We start from the raw sequence: 21,175 nt of genomic DNA, 5'->3' as shown, positions 1-21,175 counted from the left end.
AAGCATTCATGCTAAATTCACCAGACAAGCACATACGCTAAAATAAGATGTACTTCAGAAGTTAAGCTTTTACACGGAATGAGACAGAATCAGGAAATAATTCAGTACCAAGATTTATTTAGGACAATTCATGGTCATGCTCCATTTGAATACAAAGCACCAAAATTTAGGTAACTGAACATTATCCAAATATATTCCAGCTGAAGACTGCTGCCTACAGATCTGTTACTCTAAGAGATGGCATAGCCCACGTCTGTCTGTTCTTAGCTGTAGTGGACAAACATGAGGTGCTGTGGCTGGGGTGAAAACTGACTGGAGAAGGTACAGCAAAAGGTCCTCTCAACACATACCCCTTGTTATAGCAGTCTCAGAACAAAGTAATGTAACACAAGGCATCAAGCACTTGATACGCTCAAGTCAGTAATACCCCAAGACAATTTCCAAGTTAATTCAGCATTTCCAGTTACTTTCCTGCAATGCCTCCAATTTAGGGTTTTCTAAAAATCATCTAGAGACAAGACTGTCTCAGCACAACATTCAACTGAGAAGTAAAGCACTGTGGCTGTGACCACACAAGGAACTCTTCCCATTGCCGAAAAGGCAGTAGCAATGAAAATTATTAGTTGCCAAAATCATACCAGGGAACTAAACCATGCTGTATTTTCCAAATGTGGCTAGAAACATGTATTGTCAGGAACAACAAACTTCCCAGCTGTAGATTTAAAAGCCTGAATTTAACCTCAGGTAAGTATTTCACTGTATGTGAATTGCAGAAACAAGGTTTTTCCGATATACGTTAAAATTGCAGTGAAACAAGGCAGAGGGAAGAAGATTCACTACAGTTAAGGGAGAAATCTTTTTCAACTGGCACTTTAAAGAAAAGGGCTTTAAAAACTTAAAGTCAGTTTTACTTCAAAGTCTTATAAAACAAAAGCTGACCAAATAAAAGACTAGTATCAGTCACTGTAAGTCACTAGCTATTATACATACATTCCACCTAGCCACTAACAGCTGCAGTTAGATGCCTTGTCTTTAAAAAAACTACCGTAGCAGACAAATCATCTAGTAGAATTTTACATTGCTACCATCTCAATAGGTTAAAACACTTGAGTAGATGGAAGAAATGGTGGATTAAATTGAAGTAGTTTATTTTATGCACTGATTTAGCCACCGGTTTCCCTTGTTATGGGAGCACAGCACATCACAGATAGATTTATTTCACCTACTGGCCCATTCCCAGTGACTCCCAGCAGCACGGGAAGCAGGGCCCTTCAGTGCCCCAGGCAAGCACAATGGCAGAACACACACGGCAGCACCACCTACACAAGAGGAACATTTCTAAGTCGCACAATCAGTTCAAGGGTGTCCTTTCAGAATCGCAAGGCAGCTCTTGTGTAGTTTAGTGAAGATTCCATCAGAACAGCAAACAACTTTTTCATACCATTCCATCCAGTATACGCACATTAAAAAAAAAAAGCATACTATACAGAAAACTGAAGCAATATAATTTAAACATGCCATCATATATACATAGAAACATATGCCTATACAAACAGAACAAGACCACTTTTTTTTTTTTTTTACAAGGTAATTCTGTTGAAGTTTTTGGAGGAAATCATGACAAAGAAATTCAGACCAAAGGAGTTGGATGTTGCTTCTAGAAGTAATCTGTTCAGAAATTTCATGCAACACCACCATCGTTCATTAGGAGATATTTACTACAGTTCTGGCTATACATAGGTCTTTCCACGATTTCTGGACTCCCTTCCTGTACAGAGGTAGATTTCTGTAGATGTTCTGATATTGCACCACGTAAGCGTAATGTTTTTATTACTACAAGGAACAACTTACAAAGGCGAACTTATGGGTGTAATCTCATTGTGTGCATTTGGGTAGCACAGTAATCAAATTCATTTATACTTGAAAGAAAACATCCCTCCAAGTGAAATGTTTTGTTATTTAGGTGGAGGTCTAATAGAAAGCTGCAATTCTATCAACAGCTTCGCATTAAGAGAACTCTCTTGTCATCAAGGTAACACACTTAGGTCTGGTTCTCTCCTTTTGAACCCTCTGGTGTTTAGCCGATGCAAGAACTTGCACTGACTTCACTGATGCCTTTCTCCCATCCACTGTGTTCAAGTTATTTCAAATGAGGATTTCAAAGACACACAGGTTTTTGCAGTATTAGGTCTTACTCATACAAGTAGTTGTAACATTAAGAAGTTTACAAGAAGATTCATTCAAACTGTCTGAAATGATTAAAAAAGCCCATCCCCAATTTCAGGCTGGAAAAGGAAAGCTGAAACTTTGCCAGCTTCAAACAGCCATTAATCCTGAACAAACCCATTGCTACTAGGAAAATCTAAGGAAGTCTGACAGTAGGGTATTTTTTTGTCCATTACATTCTTGAATAACCCTCTGGACAACTCCTGAGGTTGCAGGAAAAGCTTGCATGCAAATACCACTTTGTTGAATGAAATCCCTAGAGTATACCTAAAGTAAGCACACCAAAATTCATGATACTGATGTATAGTAACTTCGAGGAGCTCACAAGCATGGCTAAGTGGCTTTTTTCAGAGGCACTCCATGAAGCTATTTTCACTTGAAGTCTGTCAACATGGAGATAAATGAAAGAACAATCGGGTATTCTGTGTACCAAAACATGAGAGAGTAAAAGTGCTGGAAGTCTGGCTCTGCAAACCTAGCAAAGCTGTAGTATGCATGTGCTCACATGACAGTGCATATGCATGTTTCACTCTTGGTACAAAGCCTGACAAAGCAAGCAGCACCACTCTTCCTAGCTGCAAGTTTCTAAGAAAACTTACAAGGAAAGAAAAGTTCTCTTTTTGTACCAACCAACCTATCTGGAACTATGTTAATGAAGGATTGCACTATAACCATTTAGCATTAGTTTCCCCACGTTCAGTTTATATGAAGCATTTTGTTCCTTACAAAACAACACATCAGTAAGGAATGGTGACTAGTTTGGAACTGAGCAGGTTTTGTTAAATATGGAGACAAGGCATACATGAATTCATGCCACTTCTCCACATACACGTTTGTCCCTGTAAAGGGGCTGTTAACAAGGCAAGTAAATCCCACCTTACTTCACAACTGCAATTCTGGAATTCAGGACTGTTTGTTTTCCCCATGATGAAAGGAACTGCATACTTAGGAAGAGGAGTAGAATAATCTCACCTTCCTGGGGAGCCCATTTTGTGAAGGGAACCCTTCAATTCTGGGAGTAACTTCATCAGGAATTACACTCCCTGCCCCTGGCAGAAAGTGCTTAAGTACCTTACAAGATCATATTTTTGAATAAAGAAATCCATTATACACAGGAGATTACACACAGGAAGAGTTAAACGGCAATGGCAGGAACCAGGGCTTTTGGAGACTTCTCTTTCTGGTTTTAAAAAGCAATTGTTCTTCACAAGTAATAATCCACAATTGGGAAGCGTCTCATTCATACACTCGGCTAGTGCATAGCATCTGCGATTGCATAGAATGTTTCCAGTGCTGAATCTGTAACTAACCTAAGCAAACCTTTTACAAGCTGGATTTATTACCATTTGATATCCAAACTGCTTGCTGTTTGATTGACTGCACTGTACGTGGTGTGCAAAGTCTCCTGGACCTTTTCAGAGTCCATGCCTTCCAGCCAGTCCTGGTACATCTTTTGTACGTGCACGTTGGTTTCTGGAAGTCTGACAGGTATCGCAGCATACACTTCTTCCATCTGGTTCAGCAGTGCTTTATCTGGTTTGCCATCTTCAGTTTGTGCCTGGCCTTTTCCATTTAGGCACCCTTACCAAAAGGAAAGAAAAGAAGCCATAAGGCTGATGGAGATTTGGTATGAAGAGGAAGTTTGTTAACCTGGATTCCACCCCCCTCCCAGTTCGTCTGAAAAAAAGTTGTCTCTTTACATAATCTACTGCCCATCCTATTAGAATTTGTATTTACTTAAAGCAACTCTAATATCAACATCATCTTAATGTAAATGAGGTTTCCACATCAACAATCTTTATCAGCCTTCTCAATGGTTTTATGATCTTAATTATTTTCCTTGTCTTTTCTTGCCCTTGACAATGACCATTTCAGAGGACTTCCTCTGACGTTTGAAGTAATCATAAGAGCCATGCTGTCGCTTATTTATACGTCAGAAGAGAGCAAATAACATTGTGGTTCATTTTAGAAAACCCCATCAATCTCTGAGCCAACTCTGCCCAGGTAATTGGTATCCTGCACCCTTCATTCAATAATCAGCATTTTAGATTATTAAGAGGAGAATTAAGAAATTAAGTGCCTGCCTGTAAGACAACTTTCCTTTGGGATTCAAGATACATGTGCGGAACAACTGTGAATCCACAATCATTCTTACCTCCCGGGCAGGCAAGGACTTCTACAAAATGGTATAAAAACTTTCCTTTTTTCATCTTCAGAACCATGTTTTGGATATTTCTAAAGCCATAAGCTGCTGCGAAACGCAGCACTGTCTCACCATCCTTTTCAAGGGTAACTTCTTGGAAGTCCTTGTTCCTATAAAGATACACAGAGAACATTTTAAACCCCTGCATTACCAAAAAGGATGATCCAACTGTGTTGTATTTGGATATTCTAGAGAGAGCAGAACAAGTGTAACAGTGAGATTAAGGTCAACTCTTCCATTTTAGAAACTGAGTTAAGCAGAAGTTGGAGTTGAGATTTCAGAATAGAATTACACTTAATTTTTAAGTGTAAGTAACTTAGTAAAATTAAAGCTAGCAGGAGCTACTTGACGGCAACAGATCTACAGGTAACACGTAACTGCCTATAAGCAAGAGAGTCAGATGAGCAAAACTGTGTTACGGTTCAAATAGCACCAAGTAAACCAGGAGAGGTTCAGACTGGACATTAGGAACCATTTCTTTACAGAGAGGGTGGCCAAACACTGGAACAGGCTTTCTAGAGAGGTGGTCAATGCCCCAAAGCCTGGCAGTGTTCAAGGAGGCATTTGGACAATGCCTTTAATAACATGCTTTAACTTGGTCAGGCTGGACTAGATGATCGTTGCAGGTCCCTTCCAACTGAAAGTATTCTATTCAATTCTTACTAGCCCATTCCACACAACAAGAATACAAATCTCTAACTTACTTTAATGCTTTGTAGGTGATTTCCTTCACCTCCATGCCAAAAAGCTCCTTTGCAGCATATTTAAAAATGTGCTCCAGGTAACCATCAGATCTCTTCCCATCATGCCTTACTACATCTCCCTCCTTCATTTCATCAAACCTTAGAAAACACCAGAAAGAAAGATCAGCTCCAAAATGTCACTCTTTCACTTCAATAAAGTAGTGTGTTTTCCCCTTTCTCTGTCTCCCCCACCAAAGAGCTTTACAGCAGTGAGAATATATTAACATTTTTATTTATTACAGCTTAAAACCCCAAACAACTATTCAGGGCGGCAGCAAGATGATGAAAAGAAAACCTAATAAAAGGCTGCAGGACTTTCCACATTCAGAAACCTCAAGCAACGGTAGTTGATAAGAATGCACATTTGACACACCCTAAAGACTTGTTAACCAACAGCCATTCACTGCTCAGGAAACATTTCTGGGCATAGTATTCACCTGGAGGTCCACCTCTCCCTCTGTTTAAACCAGCACTGGTGAGCACAAGAGGCTGGATTATGAACTGCACTGGTGTGTGTGCTGGTGATGGCCAAAGGCTGCTGCTCTGCAGGCTCACAAGGGAGAAATCAATAGGGGTGTGTGGCAATGCTTGTTTCAGGAAGAGATATTAGTCTTCAGCTTAGCAAAGAGACAGATTATGTCTTTGCTCTTACATGTAAGAGCCTCTCTAGATGTAACTACCTTCTTCCCAGAACATTCAGATACAACCTTTCCTGGCCCACACCACCAGGCAGTGCCTGAGCAGCACTCTCAGTACAGCATTAACCACAAACCCAAAGGGAAAATTACCCCAGCAAACACCTCACAGAAACTGCTGAAGTTTTAATAATGATGGGGAACTATTTTAATTACTAATGAGCCAAAGTTTACAAATGTAGTGTGTCTGTTCTCTCTATGCCATGCCACTGCATCTACTGCAACTTTTGTTTAATAACCTTGGGTGAATTTGTTTCATGACATGTCTCCTAATTTTAGCCAACTGTTATCTGTTCGCATTCTCTAACTACCAAAGCGAGTTGAGAACTCAAACACGAGTTACTTAGTTCATACTACTTCTTAAATACCAAGCACTTCACCACAAATTGCTACTGTGCTAGGACTTGTTTTAAGAGAAAGAGTTCAAGTAATATAATTTTCCCTGCAAAATCTACTTTTAAGACCCCAGAGGAGCAAATATTCATGTCATCAGGTCTCACAGCACGAACCAGTATTATCAGATTAGTCCTTCTAAAAATTAACATTACTTTCCAACAGGAATTGATCCAATAAACCAGGTGTATTCTGAATGAGAATGTTCTTTCATTGGACAGGCTGATTCAGAAATAAACTACTGTCTCTATGTAATTATGTCTGTAAGAACTTTATTTATGTAATTCTGTGTAGCAATCTCTGGTAGAAGTGATCACAGGAGCTACTACAAACATAGCTCTGAAAATGTTACCACTGCACCACTTAAACTTCTCCAGCCAAGATCAGGCCCAAGCAGGACAAAGCAAAAAGGATTATTTTTTTACATTTCCAGGGCTGTTTTGTGCAAGAAATCATGTTGATTGCTCCACTGCCATCGCCTTGGAAAGATCCCAAGTAACATCTGTCACAACTTGAACACAGATCAGTGAATAGCGAGACCAGCCTTTGTAACTAAGCCTGAGAATTAAAACATGCAAGCTGCTTCGTGGTGAGCCAGTCAGGAAGTAAACAGAATCTCTCCCATGCTTTGTGTGATTTTCATCTAAAGCACGTCTCAATTTTAGCTAATCTTGAAAATCTGCTGTCTTTGGTTAAAAATAAATAAAAATTTCCTGAAAGGAATCAATTCTACATGAACGTATCAGGGGAAGTGGAAATTTACTGTCAAGATGCTGTTCTGAATGAGAGAGAAAACAGAACAGATGGTCAGCCCCACGACTGCATCCCAGCAGCTTTGTGTGAGGCCCAGCAGTTGGAGAGGGCAGGTGAGACTGCCCAGCTCTATGCAAGCTCAAGCACAGGAGAGCACTGAATGAGGCCAGCACCCCCAGACAGTCACACTTAGGAGCACCTTGGGATAGAGTCCAATGTAATATTACTGCATCAAAACGAAGTAAGGAGCTACACAAGTCTTCAAAAATCACAAATATTAAAGGAGTCACTAGATCGGGGTCATTACCTCAAATTAACTGCTTTGTATTTACACAGTATAAACAGTTCCATATTCTCTGTTTCGTATTAGTTTTATATATAGCAATGAACATCTAAGAATACTTTGGGGCTTTTTGGCCACTATATAAAGGATGAGGCTTTAGTACACTCAGGTTTTGATGCAGGCCTTTTTTTCTTTAAAAATAGAAAAAAAGTATTCTTTTGAGAAGTTTTACATTTATGTTGAATATGCCCAAAGGTGCTGTTGTCTGTCATCAGAAAAAGGAAGCAATCCATTACAGAACTACTTACAAGCTATCTACAGATACTTCAGTCACATCTTTCATAGACACATTTTTCTGCTCCATTATTTGGACAATTTCACCTGTAGGGAAACACACCACATTTTACTTTCAAGACAAAGCAAAACACACATGCTGTGCCTCTGTTTAAGACATCGGTATCCCAATGCTTATATGTGCTTACAGTCATCTTCTGCAACTCTTACTAGAGTCAGTTCTCCCTAGTAACTGAGAAGCCTGACACTTCCAGCCCTGAAAAAAAGGCCTTCAGCTTGCTCCAAACTCTGCATAAAGCTACGCTTGAGCCTTTCTGTTAGGTGAAGTTGGGAAGATGTTTCTACACTGCAGGGGGAAAAGGAGGGTATGGAGCTTGGACGTGAAGCCCAACGACAAGAGCCACATCAAAAAGCCACTGATGCTATGCACTTGGAATGTTAAGAATAGCCCCAGTGGAGATTAAATAATAACCACAGACAAGCAAGACAACGATTTTAAATATGGATTTGCATAACTCTTATTTTTCTCATGAGGCTGACAAAACCAAACATCGGAATCTTGTTTTCAGATGAATACCAACTTAGAAGGAAAGTATCTTTTCACTTCGCCTTCCCTATACAATACCTGTTCTACCAGTACCACAAAAACAAGCGCTTACTTTTACAGCAGCAGAACAGCCAACCTTACAACTAAAGCAGACTTGAAAAAAGCAAAGTCTGGCACAAAGGCTATTCTAACAGTGGTGATTCACTTCTATATTTATAAATAGTAAGTTCAAAGAAGCTTTAACCTGATGTCAGGACACAATCAACTTCTTGTGAATTATACAAGGCAGTGAAGAAATCTTCCCTCAAGGCTTCCAGTTTTTTGTCGTAACAAGGCGCCACAATTACATGGAAAATTTTATCAGGAGACAGGTTCTGTGGAACAAAGAGAGCACATGTGATCTCCATGAAGAGAAAAGCAGCTTTTGAAGGAGGACAAGGACAAAAATACCATCATAAGCTCTCTGCAGGTAACACTAGTAATCAATCCCTAGCAATTACAAGTAAAGACTGCTGCACACAGGTGAAGTGATTTGCCAGAAGTCACAAAGCATCAGCAAGAAGCAGCCAAAGTCAGTCTTCTGGCTGAAACTTTTACTTATTCCTCAGGCTACATTTTCTGCAGCTTTTGATTGCCTTAGAAAGTGAATGCAAGCCAGGACTCCAGAATTCTGTTTCTACCTGTCATTCACTCTCATCCACAGTAAGCCCATCAGTATTTCTCTGTCTGTGGGGAGGTAGCAATACTTCCCTATAACATGGAGTCAGTTAAATAGGACACATAAAAAGGACAGCAACTTTTCCAACATTCAAAATGAGGATAACAAGTTTCTAGGATACAATGCTTTTATTGATCCCAGGTAACAGGGTAATTTCTACATGATTGTCTTTCACTCCTGTTTTGGCTGTGCTATAGAACTACACAGGCAGCATATAACAAGAACCTCTTTAGCTCCCCTGGATTTAATTTTATCCATAAATATCTAAATCCATGTTGCACTGGGAGCATGAGGATTGCTGCCAGCTCACACTGCATTGCGCAAAATGAGGTTCCTTGAACATTCTTCTTATCATAGGCATAGGTATAGCAGCAGAGCACCATTTATTCTTCAAGTAAAGGACAAACTATTCAGGAAGATACTTTATCACTTTATAATACCATTACTGTGAGAGTGGTGAGGCACTGGAACAGGCTGCCCAAGGAAATTGTGAATGCTCCATCCCTGACAGTGTTCAAGGCCAGGTTGGACATGGCCTTGAGCAACCTGGTCTAGTGGGAGATGTCCCTGTTCTTGGCAGGGGGGTTGGAACGAGATAAATCTTAAGGTCCTTTCCAACCCAAACCATTCTGTGATTCTATGAGATATACAGTATTAAAACCCACTAACCCTTCCTTTTAGAAGAGTAATGTGGTAAAAATTAATCAGAATTACTTACCTGCTGCCTGGCAAAGTAGCCCTTTACCAGGGAGCCCATGATCTGCTGTGGAGACTTTGCAGTGCAAATGTGAGAGGTCACAAGATTGGTAAGTACCCTTTCAGCATACCGGATCCAACCTTGAACAACAGAGACTCACGGTCAGGAGTGACACACAAGCATGGCAAAGTGGCAGCAGTCACAGAACAGCTCTTAAAAATGAAGACACCTTTACAATAGGTTGAGACATGTCTGTGTAGGCTGGAAGCCCCACCTTGGGAACTGCAGGAAACCTCAAGGTTGTGTTAATAACGCTTTACAGTTGGCTATCAAGAATTCACTGTGTGAATTCTAGACCTAGAAGCCACTGAACTTCATGACCTATTACACCCTTCCTAATGCATACATTTAACAACGCAAAAAGAACAGTACCCCAGCTAACAAGGAGTAGGTTGACCCTCTAGACCTCAGACCTTGGATCACCAGATATAACAAATGCACTCTGTTCAGCTGCTTAACTGTAACCTTCTGTTTCCTGAGATTTAATATCCATGCACCCAGCCTGCCCCCTCTAGACCAGGAGTCACATGAAAGCATTATCATAACATGTACATGGATTACGCCTGGAAAAAAAAAAGGCTTCTTTTACTATTGTTAGAGTAGCCACACCTCCTGAAATGCCCACACACTCAATCACACACTGAAATCTCTCTGTAGTCAACATTCTTAGTTACTCAAGAGTTCTCCCTCCCTTTCACCCAAGTCCTTCAGCATGCAGGCTATGACAAGCTACATATATTCATTCACTCCACCCCCAATATGCAGAGAAGTTCTATTATTCCCCACCTTCCAGGACTGGAACGAACCAACAAATGAGCAAATGAAGATATTTATTTAGGGTGTGCAATTCTTTCTAAGGCACTGTAACTCTTACTGACAACAACAGCCCAGACCGAGAACCAAACACCTAAACTGTATAGAAGAGTCAGGCCCAGCCTTCTAGGGACACGTGCTGCTTTTGACGCTGACAGTGAAAAGTATCACACTTTAGTCTTTCATCTTCTGACAAATTAGTGCTTACATAAAAGAGAAGAATTCCTGTGAAGTGCATGCTGCCAGGAAAGGTAAAAACCTGTAGGTTACTTCTTAAGCTTGAAATTAGCACATACATAGAAACTCTTAGTAACGTTTAAGTCAGAACACTGACACAAAGGCCAACAGCAGCACAAAACTGGTACCCAGGTGGCATTCAGACCGTTTGTCTCTCTAAGGCAGAGTAGTGATTTTCCCAGTGTAATAAAAGTTCTACTGATGAAAATGAGAAAGTAGTATTAGGGAAACAAAAGGATCCTCCAGCTGTTTAGATATTGCCAATTCTTGCTAAGGTACAGACTTCAAGATGAACAGGTACTGGTCTCCATGTAAAATCTCAAAGATGTATCTCAAAGATGTATCTTCAACAAGCATTCATTTCTGTTGTAGAAAAACCTAGGGACTATAGACTTGCAAATCAGGACTGTGCTGAATTGCCTGGCCCTGACAGGACGTTTGCTTAATGTCCACCTTCAACTAGGACTTTAAATCCAAGATACTACTTGCAACAAATGACTTAATTTCTTGGTGCTCGGTACAAAGGCCGTTTTAGCGCATACTGCATGATACGTATATTCTATTTCTTTAATGGCTTTAGTCTCAAGTGCTGCCAAAACAGAACAAAACCAGCTTCAAACAAAATAAAAACAAAGTAAGCTTTTAAGAAAATTCTGCCTTGCACTCAGTAGCATTCCTGGAAGGTCCTTCCCTTGTATGGCAACCATGATTACCATTACCCACCACAGCACTCCTGCTCTGAGCCTGGTTCTAATTGGGATGTTTCAGGTACTGTAGTCCTGAACTATAAGGACACCTCCCTAATTCCCAAGAGGCTTCTGGCAAGTATTGTCCAAAGCAGTTTTTTAAATCTTAAATTGCTTCTTTCCTTGCAGTGGATGGAACAAGTGCTCAGTAGTTCCAGCTCCACGATGACCATTAGTCACCGTTTCATTATACAGGCAGCCTTGGTGAATGAGAGCATGAGGCATTTATCAGCGCTTCACATACGCACTGTTTCTGCCTACTCATGAATCAGGCTGAATTCCAGAGCCGTGGCTACAGGAAGCCAAAGATACCCAGTTCTTTTATCAATGTACCTCTGTACCCATACAGACCTACACCCTTCAGAAACTCACTCACATTCTCAGCCATTTGTTGGTTTGTGTTAGCATTAAAGAACAAAAAAACCCCTACAAATCACTATAAATTCTTGTGCACTCTGATGCGCTTCTGAAGACATTACTTTTATCATGAGCAGAGCACAGATGCACACTATAAATATCTATTCATCACTATGAAGTGCAGAAAAACGGAGACTACTTTTGCTACTGTAAAACCTCAGTCCTGTAAAAGGAAATCAGTTTCATTGACTGAGACAAAAGCATGTGAATCCTCAACAGTTACTCCTCCTACTTCTGTTGTAAGCCTGCCCTGCTGACCTGTTCTGGAGCTCAGAGGTTGGCCATGCGTTACAAATGCTGGCTGGTTCCCAGAGCAAGTGCTTCATCTTGCTTACCTATTTGGTAAGTTTAAGAAGGTAACTAACTACTTCTGGGATATTACATATGCAATCAGTAGCTACACTGTTGTACTTTCAAAAGGACCCTTCCCCCCCAGCCCAATAGCTCACTTTGAGAGCAGGAGGAGGCGGCAAGAACAATTAAGACAGAGACAGTAAAATAAGCCCTTTTATCAGGCTCTGGGACTATATGGGCTATGTATGCTCTTTTTGCTCATGGTAGATTTTACACCACAGACCACTCCTGCAGAGGATGGTATTTCTGTGAAAAGTTTCCCCCGAAGATAAGTAAGAATAAAGCAGTTACACTTGAGTTCACATTGACCTTCTATCTACAGAGCTATATAAAAACCATTTTGTGATAAACACACCCAGTAAACAACATTTCTGGCACAAATTTATGTGCTCTGGGGGTAGAGAGAGGAAAGAGAATGAGGAACAGCAAATGCACCCAGACAATTAAAGTCAGGGAACACAGTGAACAAGCTTAAAGATGACTGATGATGGAGTGGGTTTTCTTTTCCCTGTAATTGCTGTCAATGGGAATGAAACACCGTATGCTTTGAGACTGGGTTCACAGTGATATTTTGGTTCAGTTTTCCACAAATAGAAAGCACCTGTGCTTCTACTAACACCTATACCAGAGCAGATAGCTAACACCTGAACTAGCACTGAAAACAGAAACAAGCTGTTGTAGAATAGGCAACAGAAGTGCCCCACGAACTACTTCAAAATATTTCCAATAAAAGCAGCAGATCATCTGAGCTGAGTTTCTAGATGAAGAAAATCAAAATTATCTCAGAAATTCTATAAGAAATCTTGAGGTTTTGAATGTTCAATGAAACATGTACAAGACAAAGCTAAGCAACAGGGGCTTGGTTCAACTTCACAGGTTTTGCATAAAAAAGCAGTATGTCTGCTTTGGAAGATAGGGGGTAACAGTAAGATAACAATAGCAGAAGGAAAAAACCAAATAGATACTTTTCCTCTTAATACACACACATAGTTCCTAAAGCATAACCCAGAACACACAGAACAAAAAAAAAAAAAGTACAAGTGTAACTCAAATAGCAGTATTTAAACTTTAAAACAGTGACAACAGCAGGTTCTGGGTATCACCAAAGGCGACTCTTACTCACTCTCTGGTCACTGTAACACTGCTTTAAAGAATGCAACCCACTTAGGTTATTTCAATGCTGTTCTCTGGGCAATTTCTACTGGAGCTAGATGATCTTGAAGGTCCCTTCCACCCCCAAACCATTCTATGATTCTATGAAAGCTAGAAAGAAGTATTTTAGTATTTTTATCAGCCTTTCGAAAAGCAACACCATGAACTTGAGGGTGGAGTTGGGGGGGGTAGGCAAAGGAGTTACTTTTACCTCTTGTTTGATACTTCTTTAGGAAAGTGACTCAAACTGAAATGATGGTGTGCTAAAAAATGGAAAAAGTAAACAGTGACTCAATGTTCTGCATCTTTTCAGTTGTGATAAATACAGGTTCCTTTTATAACAGAACAGATTTTCAGGTGCAAAATTCTCAGAAGTGAGACATTTATTGAGTCAGGTCTGTGACATTTCAAGTGGGAATTATTTTGGAAGTATTAGACATAATCATCTCACAGTCAGTAAAGTCACTTGCTACATTCCCCTAGGCTTAAGCAGCAAGTTCAAAACTTTGCTTAAGAAAACAGAGCTTGTGGTTTAACTATAGCAAATTATAATATTTGCTAATTATAGTTGGCAAATTTCCTTAAAGATTCTTTTTAATAACGAAATGCCCTGTTCAGCCCTGGTCTGAACACAACAGCAGCAGCCACCAGCTCCTCAGTTCCAGTTTTGATTCATTTCTCCTAAGGTCTTACAGAAAGCACTAAAAACCTCAGTGCTTCTGCACCTCAGTTTCATTACCAAGAGATTCACATGTAAAACATGCCTCTTCTACAGAAGTGAAAAGAAATACAACTAATAAATACCACATATAAACACCAGCCCAGAAAATCTGTAGTTCAGGTTCATTGTATTATCAGAGGCTGTGGACTACAGGAAAGCTGGGGATTTGGGTGTTTGGTTTTGTTTGGGTTTTTTGAAGAGCAACAATAGAATTTACACTCCTCACCTTTTACAGAGCTCCAGGAGAAGACAACTGTAAGGTGCAGACAGGGAATTTATTGTAACCTTCGTATCCGACTGGGTAAGTCCCTACACTGAACTGGCACATGCCTTATCCAGCACCAGATCCCATCCATTCTTTACATTTATGGTCACGAACGTATGGGAAAGCTGATGATGCTCACTGGAAACTAACTCTGCTCTCCCAACAGCCCATAAGAACAGGCCCCTCCAGCAATGCACTGAAATGCATTACAGATTATCAGCGCTACCCATAACAAGTACTGAGTGTGGTATTTGGTGTATCAGAAAAGCAAAGCCAAAATGATATAATTTAGATAAAGCTCCCAAATGACTTCTCTTAGTCCCCTGGTAGTTGCACTGAGACTAGGCTGAAGCACAGGAAGGTCAGAGAAATCAGTTCTCACCAGGGCAAGCCGAGGCAAACATTGGTAAGGCATGCTCCTCCTGGTTCCTCCGCTGATACCGCTGCACAAACTCCCTCTGGCTCTCCAGGATACTGAAATCGGCAGCTATAGTGGTGTCAAACACATAATGCACCCCTATGAAGGAAAGCAGGAAGGAAAAGGGAATTACTAGAGTGTTTTCCATCTCACAGGCTTCTTTTCAAGCTCCAGGTCTACAGAAAATCCTGGAGAATCAATGGGTATAGTCTTTCCCCTCTTCAAACTTTCACAAATAGTAAAGTCTAAAATAGAAGATAGCTTTTCAATGCATGGCTTCTAGGTCATGAATTTAAAAGGACCACCAACTTGCTGACTAGCAACATTCCAAATGGTTGTCTGCTTCCTTAGGAGAAGCTTGCCTTTCAACATATACTTGCTTTTTGTTTAATTGAATGGGATTTTGCCACTCCTGGGCTATATGCAGTGACTCCTGCAAAGGAGCATTCTTTACAAGACATACTGAAGTCTCATATCATTATCCACAAAAAGATATCCACCTAAGAGGCATATCTCCCATTGCTGAAGTTGCCTGCAAAGGTACAGGAGCATATCAGCACCACTGCAGAGCTCTTCTGCCTGCTTATTTAGCAACATCCTCCCCACATGCCTACGTAACACTGAGCAGGGCCCAGCAGCAAGCGAGGCACAGATAATCAATGTGTTCTAAGAAAACTGAGGCCCACCAGGACTCTGCATTCCCTCTAAATGAAGAAAATATACCGGGTACAGATGCATAAGAACTATGAAAAATTTATATACATACATATATATACATAGGGAAGTAGTTTATAGGTTTATTGCTATCCTTTTCCTTCCTCTCTCAAGTACATTAAAAACCCCACAAACCCATAGGCAAAGTTTTGCGGGTTTTTAAATAAATCTTTGTATACAAAGAGCAAAGGAAGCACAGCTTTAACATAAACCAGGCAGGTACAATAGTTCTGGCATGTAATTTCAAATTAGAGGAAAGAAACTGAAACTCCTCTACAGATCTAATGTGTCAAAAGGACTGGAAGGCATTTAGGATAAGAATTCCCTCCTCCCTCAAGTTACAAAATAAGGAGAAATCCTACTGAAGCTCATGACCAAACCCTTCCCGACTTCTTGGTAGTGAAGGTTTCAAAGACAGCTCTATCATGTCCTTCTATACTGTGATCTTTCCTATCAACAAGGTAAATCTGCTTCTGAAACTGGTGTTATATCATGCTCTGCACTGTCATTAATACCACAGAGTGCGTATTTCAAACTCTAGATTGTGCAATGGCTCTTCCTGACTGTGTAAGGAGGAGTTCTGCTGAGGAAGCAAAAACCTAGTCATCTCCCCCTTCTGCTCCACCATCACAAACCCAAACTTACCGAGACTTTTGAGGAAACCACAGAGTCTCTTGGCTGCATCATTCACAGAGAGACTGAACTTAGCAGCAAAATAAGGCAATGACTGAGGGCATATAGACACTGCCAACACTTTGTGTTTTGAGGTATCACATTTCTAGTAGATAAAACAAAAGCAAAGAAAACAAGGTTTGTGATTACAACAGGGGAAGGCTTCCAACTTTCCCTCCCTTTTCCTCTCCTGGAGTTGTTCCTCAGCATCTTATGCTTCAGTGAGGTGTATCATTAAAATCCCTGTGAAACAACTACCAAGGTTCCTGAGGGCAGGCCAGGATGTTCCTCTGATCCTGTCAGTGTTCATCTGCAATCATGGGTAGATGTTTCTTTTATACAACTTGGGGAAATTCACACACACACACACATCCCTGAGACAATTCTGTGCTTGCTCTCCTAATGGCATAAGGAAAGTTAAGAGACATTCAGCACCTATGACATTCTAGTGATGTGAAACCTTCTAGCAAATATGAAAAACCCCTCTATGTTTAGACATTAACAGCTAGAATAACTAATGCTGACAGGAGCATGGGCATCTGAAGATACAAATCCAACCCAGCAAACTACAGATGTGATCCTTTGTTAAAGTTCCTGTGTCTCCATCACTGAAGCTGTTGAGGGAAACTGGCAAGACAGGACCTTCAACAAACTGGTGTTTGCAGGCTCTGAAGAAGCCTTTGACAAGAGGTGCACCATTGTACAGCTCTGATGACTGTGACATTCATCTGAAGACTGATCTTGTTTTAGTTGGGATGTTTTCCACACCAGTGAAAAGCTTGGAAAACAAACCATTAACTATGCCACAGACAAACCTCACCCTAAAAGGTTAGAGACCACGGTATGTACATACGCACCCTAAATGCTGTGTAATGACCCTTCAAGTAGAGCTTGTGAGTGCCCAGAAAGCCTTTTTCTTGCTCACTGTCCTCTTCTGGACCCCTGAAGTTCTGATGAAGGCACGTGGCTGCCTCCAGGCTTCAAGCTTTCACCCATGTAACCCAAAAGATTTGTTTTCCTCCCCATTTTCTTCTCTTTCTTACGTGACAAGATCATGTATGACAATATCATACTGCATCGAGAGTTAAACTAGTTGTGAGAAGATTGCATCCCTATGTAAGGAATCCTCTTATTTATGACACTTTTGTATAGATTAAGAAAAAACATCAATTCTAGTAGCTTTTGCTTACCAAACAAGGACACACAAGCCTGGAACACAACTAAAATAATTCAGTATTAAGATCTAAACATCTGAGCACCATACATAGCAACCAGCTCACAGGAAATCCAGAACTCAGCAGAAGATAAGAGACCACAGAACATTTGTGTGAGTTTTGCTAAGAATTTGGACAAAAACTTCTGTTCCAAATATGTTCCACTTGAATATATATTAAAAACAATTCTACTTGCAAAACCACAGCTTGATAACCACCCAGAGCAGTCCTAGTGATGAAGGTATGAGTATTTATACCCACTGAGCCACGGGCTAATTTGTTATTGCAGTAATGAGTTAGTTGTCTTCCAAAAATTTTACTACTGCAGGTGCCACAGTTTTCCCCTAGGCCAGGTTGGACACAGGGGCTTGGAGCAACCTGCTCTAGTGGAAGGTGTCCCTGCCCATGGCAGGGGGTTGGGACTGGATGAGCTTTAAGGTCCCTTCCAACCCAAACCAGTCTGGGATTCTATGATTTAGGTTAAGTGCTGTGATCTTGCATCTCTAGTGCAAAATTATTTTAAGCACTTCAATAATCATCTTGCCTGCAGTTTTCACTTCCTCTCTGCAAAAAGCCTATCCTGCAAATGTTCACATTATGTGCCTTGGGAAAGCAAGCTGCTTAGTCATTCTGTAATTGCCACCTCCTCACGGGAAGCAGCGTGTTAGTGTTTGTGTCACTTTACCTTATTAAGGTTAAGAATCCGAAAGAGCTCCTTCTGATTCTGCTGGAAAACTCTGGCTCCTTCCTCCGATGTCATACAACTGTCACATGCTAGGCAGTCACTAAGGAGTGTTTTAGCATTAGCCAATGTAGGAAACTCATTTTTCTGGGGACAGAAAAAAAGGAAACAAGTATTTAACAATGATCAACCGATTTTCAAGATCTCTGCAATGACCCAGCTGAAGGACAAACATCCTGTCACTGCTTTAAAACAAGACAATCCATGACACGTGCATAATATCCAAGATTATTTAGAAGTAATCAAAATAATTTGTCCTATCCTTCCTCATTGCTCTGCTCCTATTATTACACCAAAACTGAAAAATGTTTAAATGTAAACGCAGATCTAAATTTAGCCCCTGCTCTGTGTTCTAGTAACTTGATTTTTCTGTCCCCATCAACTTGCCAAGCAACTGAGAAAACTTTTACTTGCACTATTAAACCCCTTTAACAGCCACGTGCCTCCCTAACAGCAACAGGGCTTTGGCTCTTTACCACGAGGTGAGACAATCAGAATGCAGCTCTACAACTACACTGAACACATACTGTAAGAGCAAGAGTTTCAAACTTCTGGCTACAATACACTGACATCTCACCTGTGAGGAGAAGGAGTTCTTGGGTAGAGGAGCAACGTAACCAGGCAACTTCTAAATACAACAAAACTAATCCCCCAATGAAGAACTTATTCCCAGGGACACAGTTCTATGTTGAAGAACAGGAGGTGAGCTAAGTTTGTCTAATGCAAAGAATAAGGACACATTCTGTGCACCTGTACTATCAAAACTCCTCTTTTCTCCTTGCAAGTCTCTGTTTTGAAGCTTGATATGAGATTTTTGACACATACAGCAAAAAAAAAGTTGTAACTTCAATTTCTGGTTTGTTTTATAGTAAAGGAGTTTGTATGTCACGTTTCCTAAAGATTCTTGATTCTCATGTTATGAGAGGTCTAGAAGTGCTCGTAATTGCTTACAACTGCTTCTTGAGTGGTTATATTTAGTGCTGGAAAGTTCTCTACTTACAACCTCGTTTGAGGTACACAACAAAAAAAGAACACAAATAAGAGAATATTATGACTTTCAGAAGGACCGTTACCTCTTCGAGACCATCACTTGAACTCAGTGCATCAACAGATGTACTCTGTGTATCATCATTTTTCTGCTTTTTACTGCACTCCTGAAACAAAACAGAAAATCCACGTATTATGCAAAATACGTTCCCCATTCAGTCAGAACATCTTTGCTGAACCGCGTGTATCATTAAAAACTGATCTAGTTCATTTGTAGTTTTTGACCGTGTTAAACCTACACCTTTACACACGATGCCTTGTCACCGAAGTGCATCTGCTACGGGGGAAGAACTCCTAAATTCACTGTTTTTATCATATTTACAAGGTTTTTAGTCCCAAGGGGGGTTAAGCCGAGCACGGCAGCAGCTGACCCGTCGCTGCCGCCGCACTACGTGTTCCTCCGAGCCGCGGACGAGGGAAGGGGCTCGGGGCTGCGCGCCGGGGGGGGGCCGGTGACCTTGGAGCTGATAGCCAGCTACCGCTCCGCCCCACGGGGCAAACGGGGACACCGCAGCCTCGCCGGCGAGGAGAAGGAGGGAGGAGAACACGACAGCCCTCCGCCGCGCCGCCGCACTCACCTTTTTGGTGCAGTTCTCGCACTTCATTTGCGCCGGCGCCCCCCGGCCGTGCCGCGGCTGCCGAGCGGTCCTCGCCGCCGGGACTGCAGGACAGGAGCAGAGCGGGGCAGGCCGGTGAGCCCCGCGCACCAACACCAGCGCCCGCCACCACCCGCCCGTCCCCGCCGCCCTTTGTTGCCGTGCCCGCCTCCTGCCCCGTATCGCCCCCGCCGGGCGGGCCCCGCGTCCGCAGCCAATGCGGCCCCCGGGGCGGCCCCGCCGCGCCCCTCACGTGCTCCGCGATTTACTGACCTGTAATTAAGCACCGAACGCCGCCGTCCCGTCCCTCCCCGCTGCCCCAGCCCGTTACGCGGTGCCGGAGGACACCGAGCGCTGCCCGCAGCGCTCTCGGAAGACACACGGGGTAAAAACCGCTCGGCGACCGGAACGGCCCCCAGGGGGAAGGTGTCCCGGCAGGCGCGGCGGCCGCCCCACATCACGGCCCTGTCTCCGCAAGCAGAGCGGGGCTCTGCCACCGCAACACCCTCCCCGCCGCCGCCGACACGGAAGAACAGCTCATCAGCTCCACGGGGCGGGGGAAAAACCCAACAACCCAAACCCTGAAAAACCCCAAAACAACCCCACGAGGAGGGGTGGAAGGACGAGGAACCGGGCTCCGTACCTCGCCGCCGCGTCGGTCGCGTCCCCGGCGGGCGGAGGCTGGCGGCAGCGGCGGGCGGGGCCGGCACCGCCTCGCCCTCCGCCTTGTCGCCGGCAGGTTCCCGGCTGGGCCCGCCGCCTCCCCGCCCCCCCGCGCGGCGGGGCTCATTGTGGACCTGAGCAGCGGCACGTAGCCGCCGCCGGCAGCGCGCCGCCGCGGGCCGCGCACGGAGGGACCCCGCGGCGCTGCGCGTCCACGATACAACCTCCCGCAAACCGGGACCCCCCCCTCCCAGCCCCGCGCCGCTAAATCCCACCCGGGCGGCAAAGTGGGAGCGGGCTTGTGAGCTGCCGGGCACCGGACCCCGCGGGCAGTGCCCCGCACCCCGCCGGGAGCTGGTGTGGGGGCACAGCGGCCCCGAGCTTCGCCGCTGCCCTACGGACACCGGGCAGCGCGACGGGGCGGCTCGCCCCAGAGCTGTGCTGCGGCGCTGGAGCCGCTTCGCGTGGTTTTAAAACATCTCTATATGTTTTTAGAAACATCATTCTGCGGTTACAGAAATGTCACCCCTCGCCCCCCGTTTTTTGTATTCTCTCAGATCTTTTAAAATGAAAAAACACTACGGACGTCTCTAAACACAACTTCATTACCGGCTTATTTAACCGCTACACTATCATTTCTGTAACAAAACACAAGTCTCAGCGATGCTGTTCGCAGGCAGGAATCACAACTCCTGACATACAGCATCGTTTAACACACACACCAGCCTCCCACAACCTCGGAGGCCCCAGAGCATCACGTATTATGCTTCTGATCCATGTCACAGCACTTGT

At 42.8% G+C, this 21,175-nt stretch overlaps 1 protein-coding gene across 3 annotated transcripts; it reads right to left on the bottom strand.

The window, feature by feature from the left end:
* Positions 1-97: 97 nt before the first annotated feature.
* On the bottom strand, positions 98-20,560 carry NARF (nuclear prelamin A recognition factor). 3 transcript variants are annotated; one of them, XM_030506619.1, is made up of 12 exons: positions 20,364-20,560; positions 19,703-19,785; positions 19,151-19,231; positions 18,021-18,164; positions 16,095-16,227; positions 14,700-14,834; positions 9,574-9,692; positions 8,382-8,511; positions 7,605-7,677; positions 5,134-5,271; positions 4,382-4,539; positions 98-3,807 (listed from the first exon to the last, which is right to left on the bottom strand). In XM_030506619.1, the coding sequence occupies exons 2-12, from the start codon at positions 19,727-19,729 to the stop codon at positions 3,566-3,568; spliced, it is 1,380 nt and encodes a 459-aa protein (XP_030362479.1). In that variant the 5' UTR covers positions 19,730-19,785; positions 20,364-20,560; the 3' UTR covers positions 98-3,565. The 3 variants fall into 3 exon arrangements, with proteins under 3 accessions (XP_030362479.1, XP_030362480.1, XP_030362478.1); XM_030506620.1 differs by having other exon boundaries at positions 19,994-20,409; XM_030506618.1 differs by lacking the exons at positions 19,703-19,785; positions 20,364-20,560 and having other exon boundaries at positions 19,151-19,663.
* Between the last annotated feature and the right edge of the window lie 615 nt (positions 20,561-21,175).

The sequence above is a fragment of the Strigops habroptila genome, chromosome 14, assembly GCF_004027225.2.
Source record: "Strigops habroptila isolate Jane chromosome 14, bStrHab1.2.pri, whole genome shotgun sequence".
NCBI classification, from domain to species: Eukaryota; Metazoa; Chordata; class Aves; order Psittaciformes; family Psittacidae; genus Strigops; species Strigops habroptila.
This window is presented reverse-complemented; position numbering and strand designations above follow the sequence as displayed.

Bases quoted from the DNA above. Each gene is read 5' to 3' on its own strand.
- NARF (XM_030506618.1), bottom strand. From the start codon at position 19,279: ATGGGGAACGTATTTTGCATAATACGTGGATTTTCTGTTTTGTTTCAG. The intron at 16,228-18,020 runs GTAAAGTGACAC...TTTATCTACTAG, and splicing joins GGATTCTTAACCTTAATAAG to AAATGTGATACCTCAAAACA. The intron at 4,540-5,133 runs GTAAGTTAGAGA...GTATCTTTATAG, and splicing joins ATCACCTACAAAGCATTAAA to GAACAAGGACTTCCAAGAAG.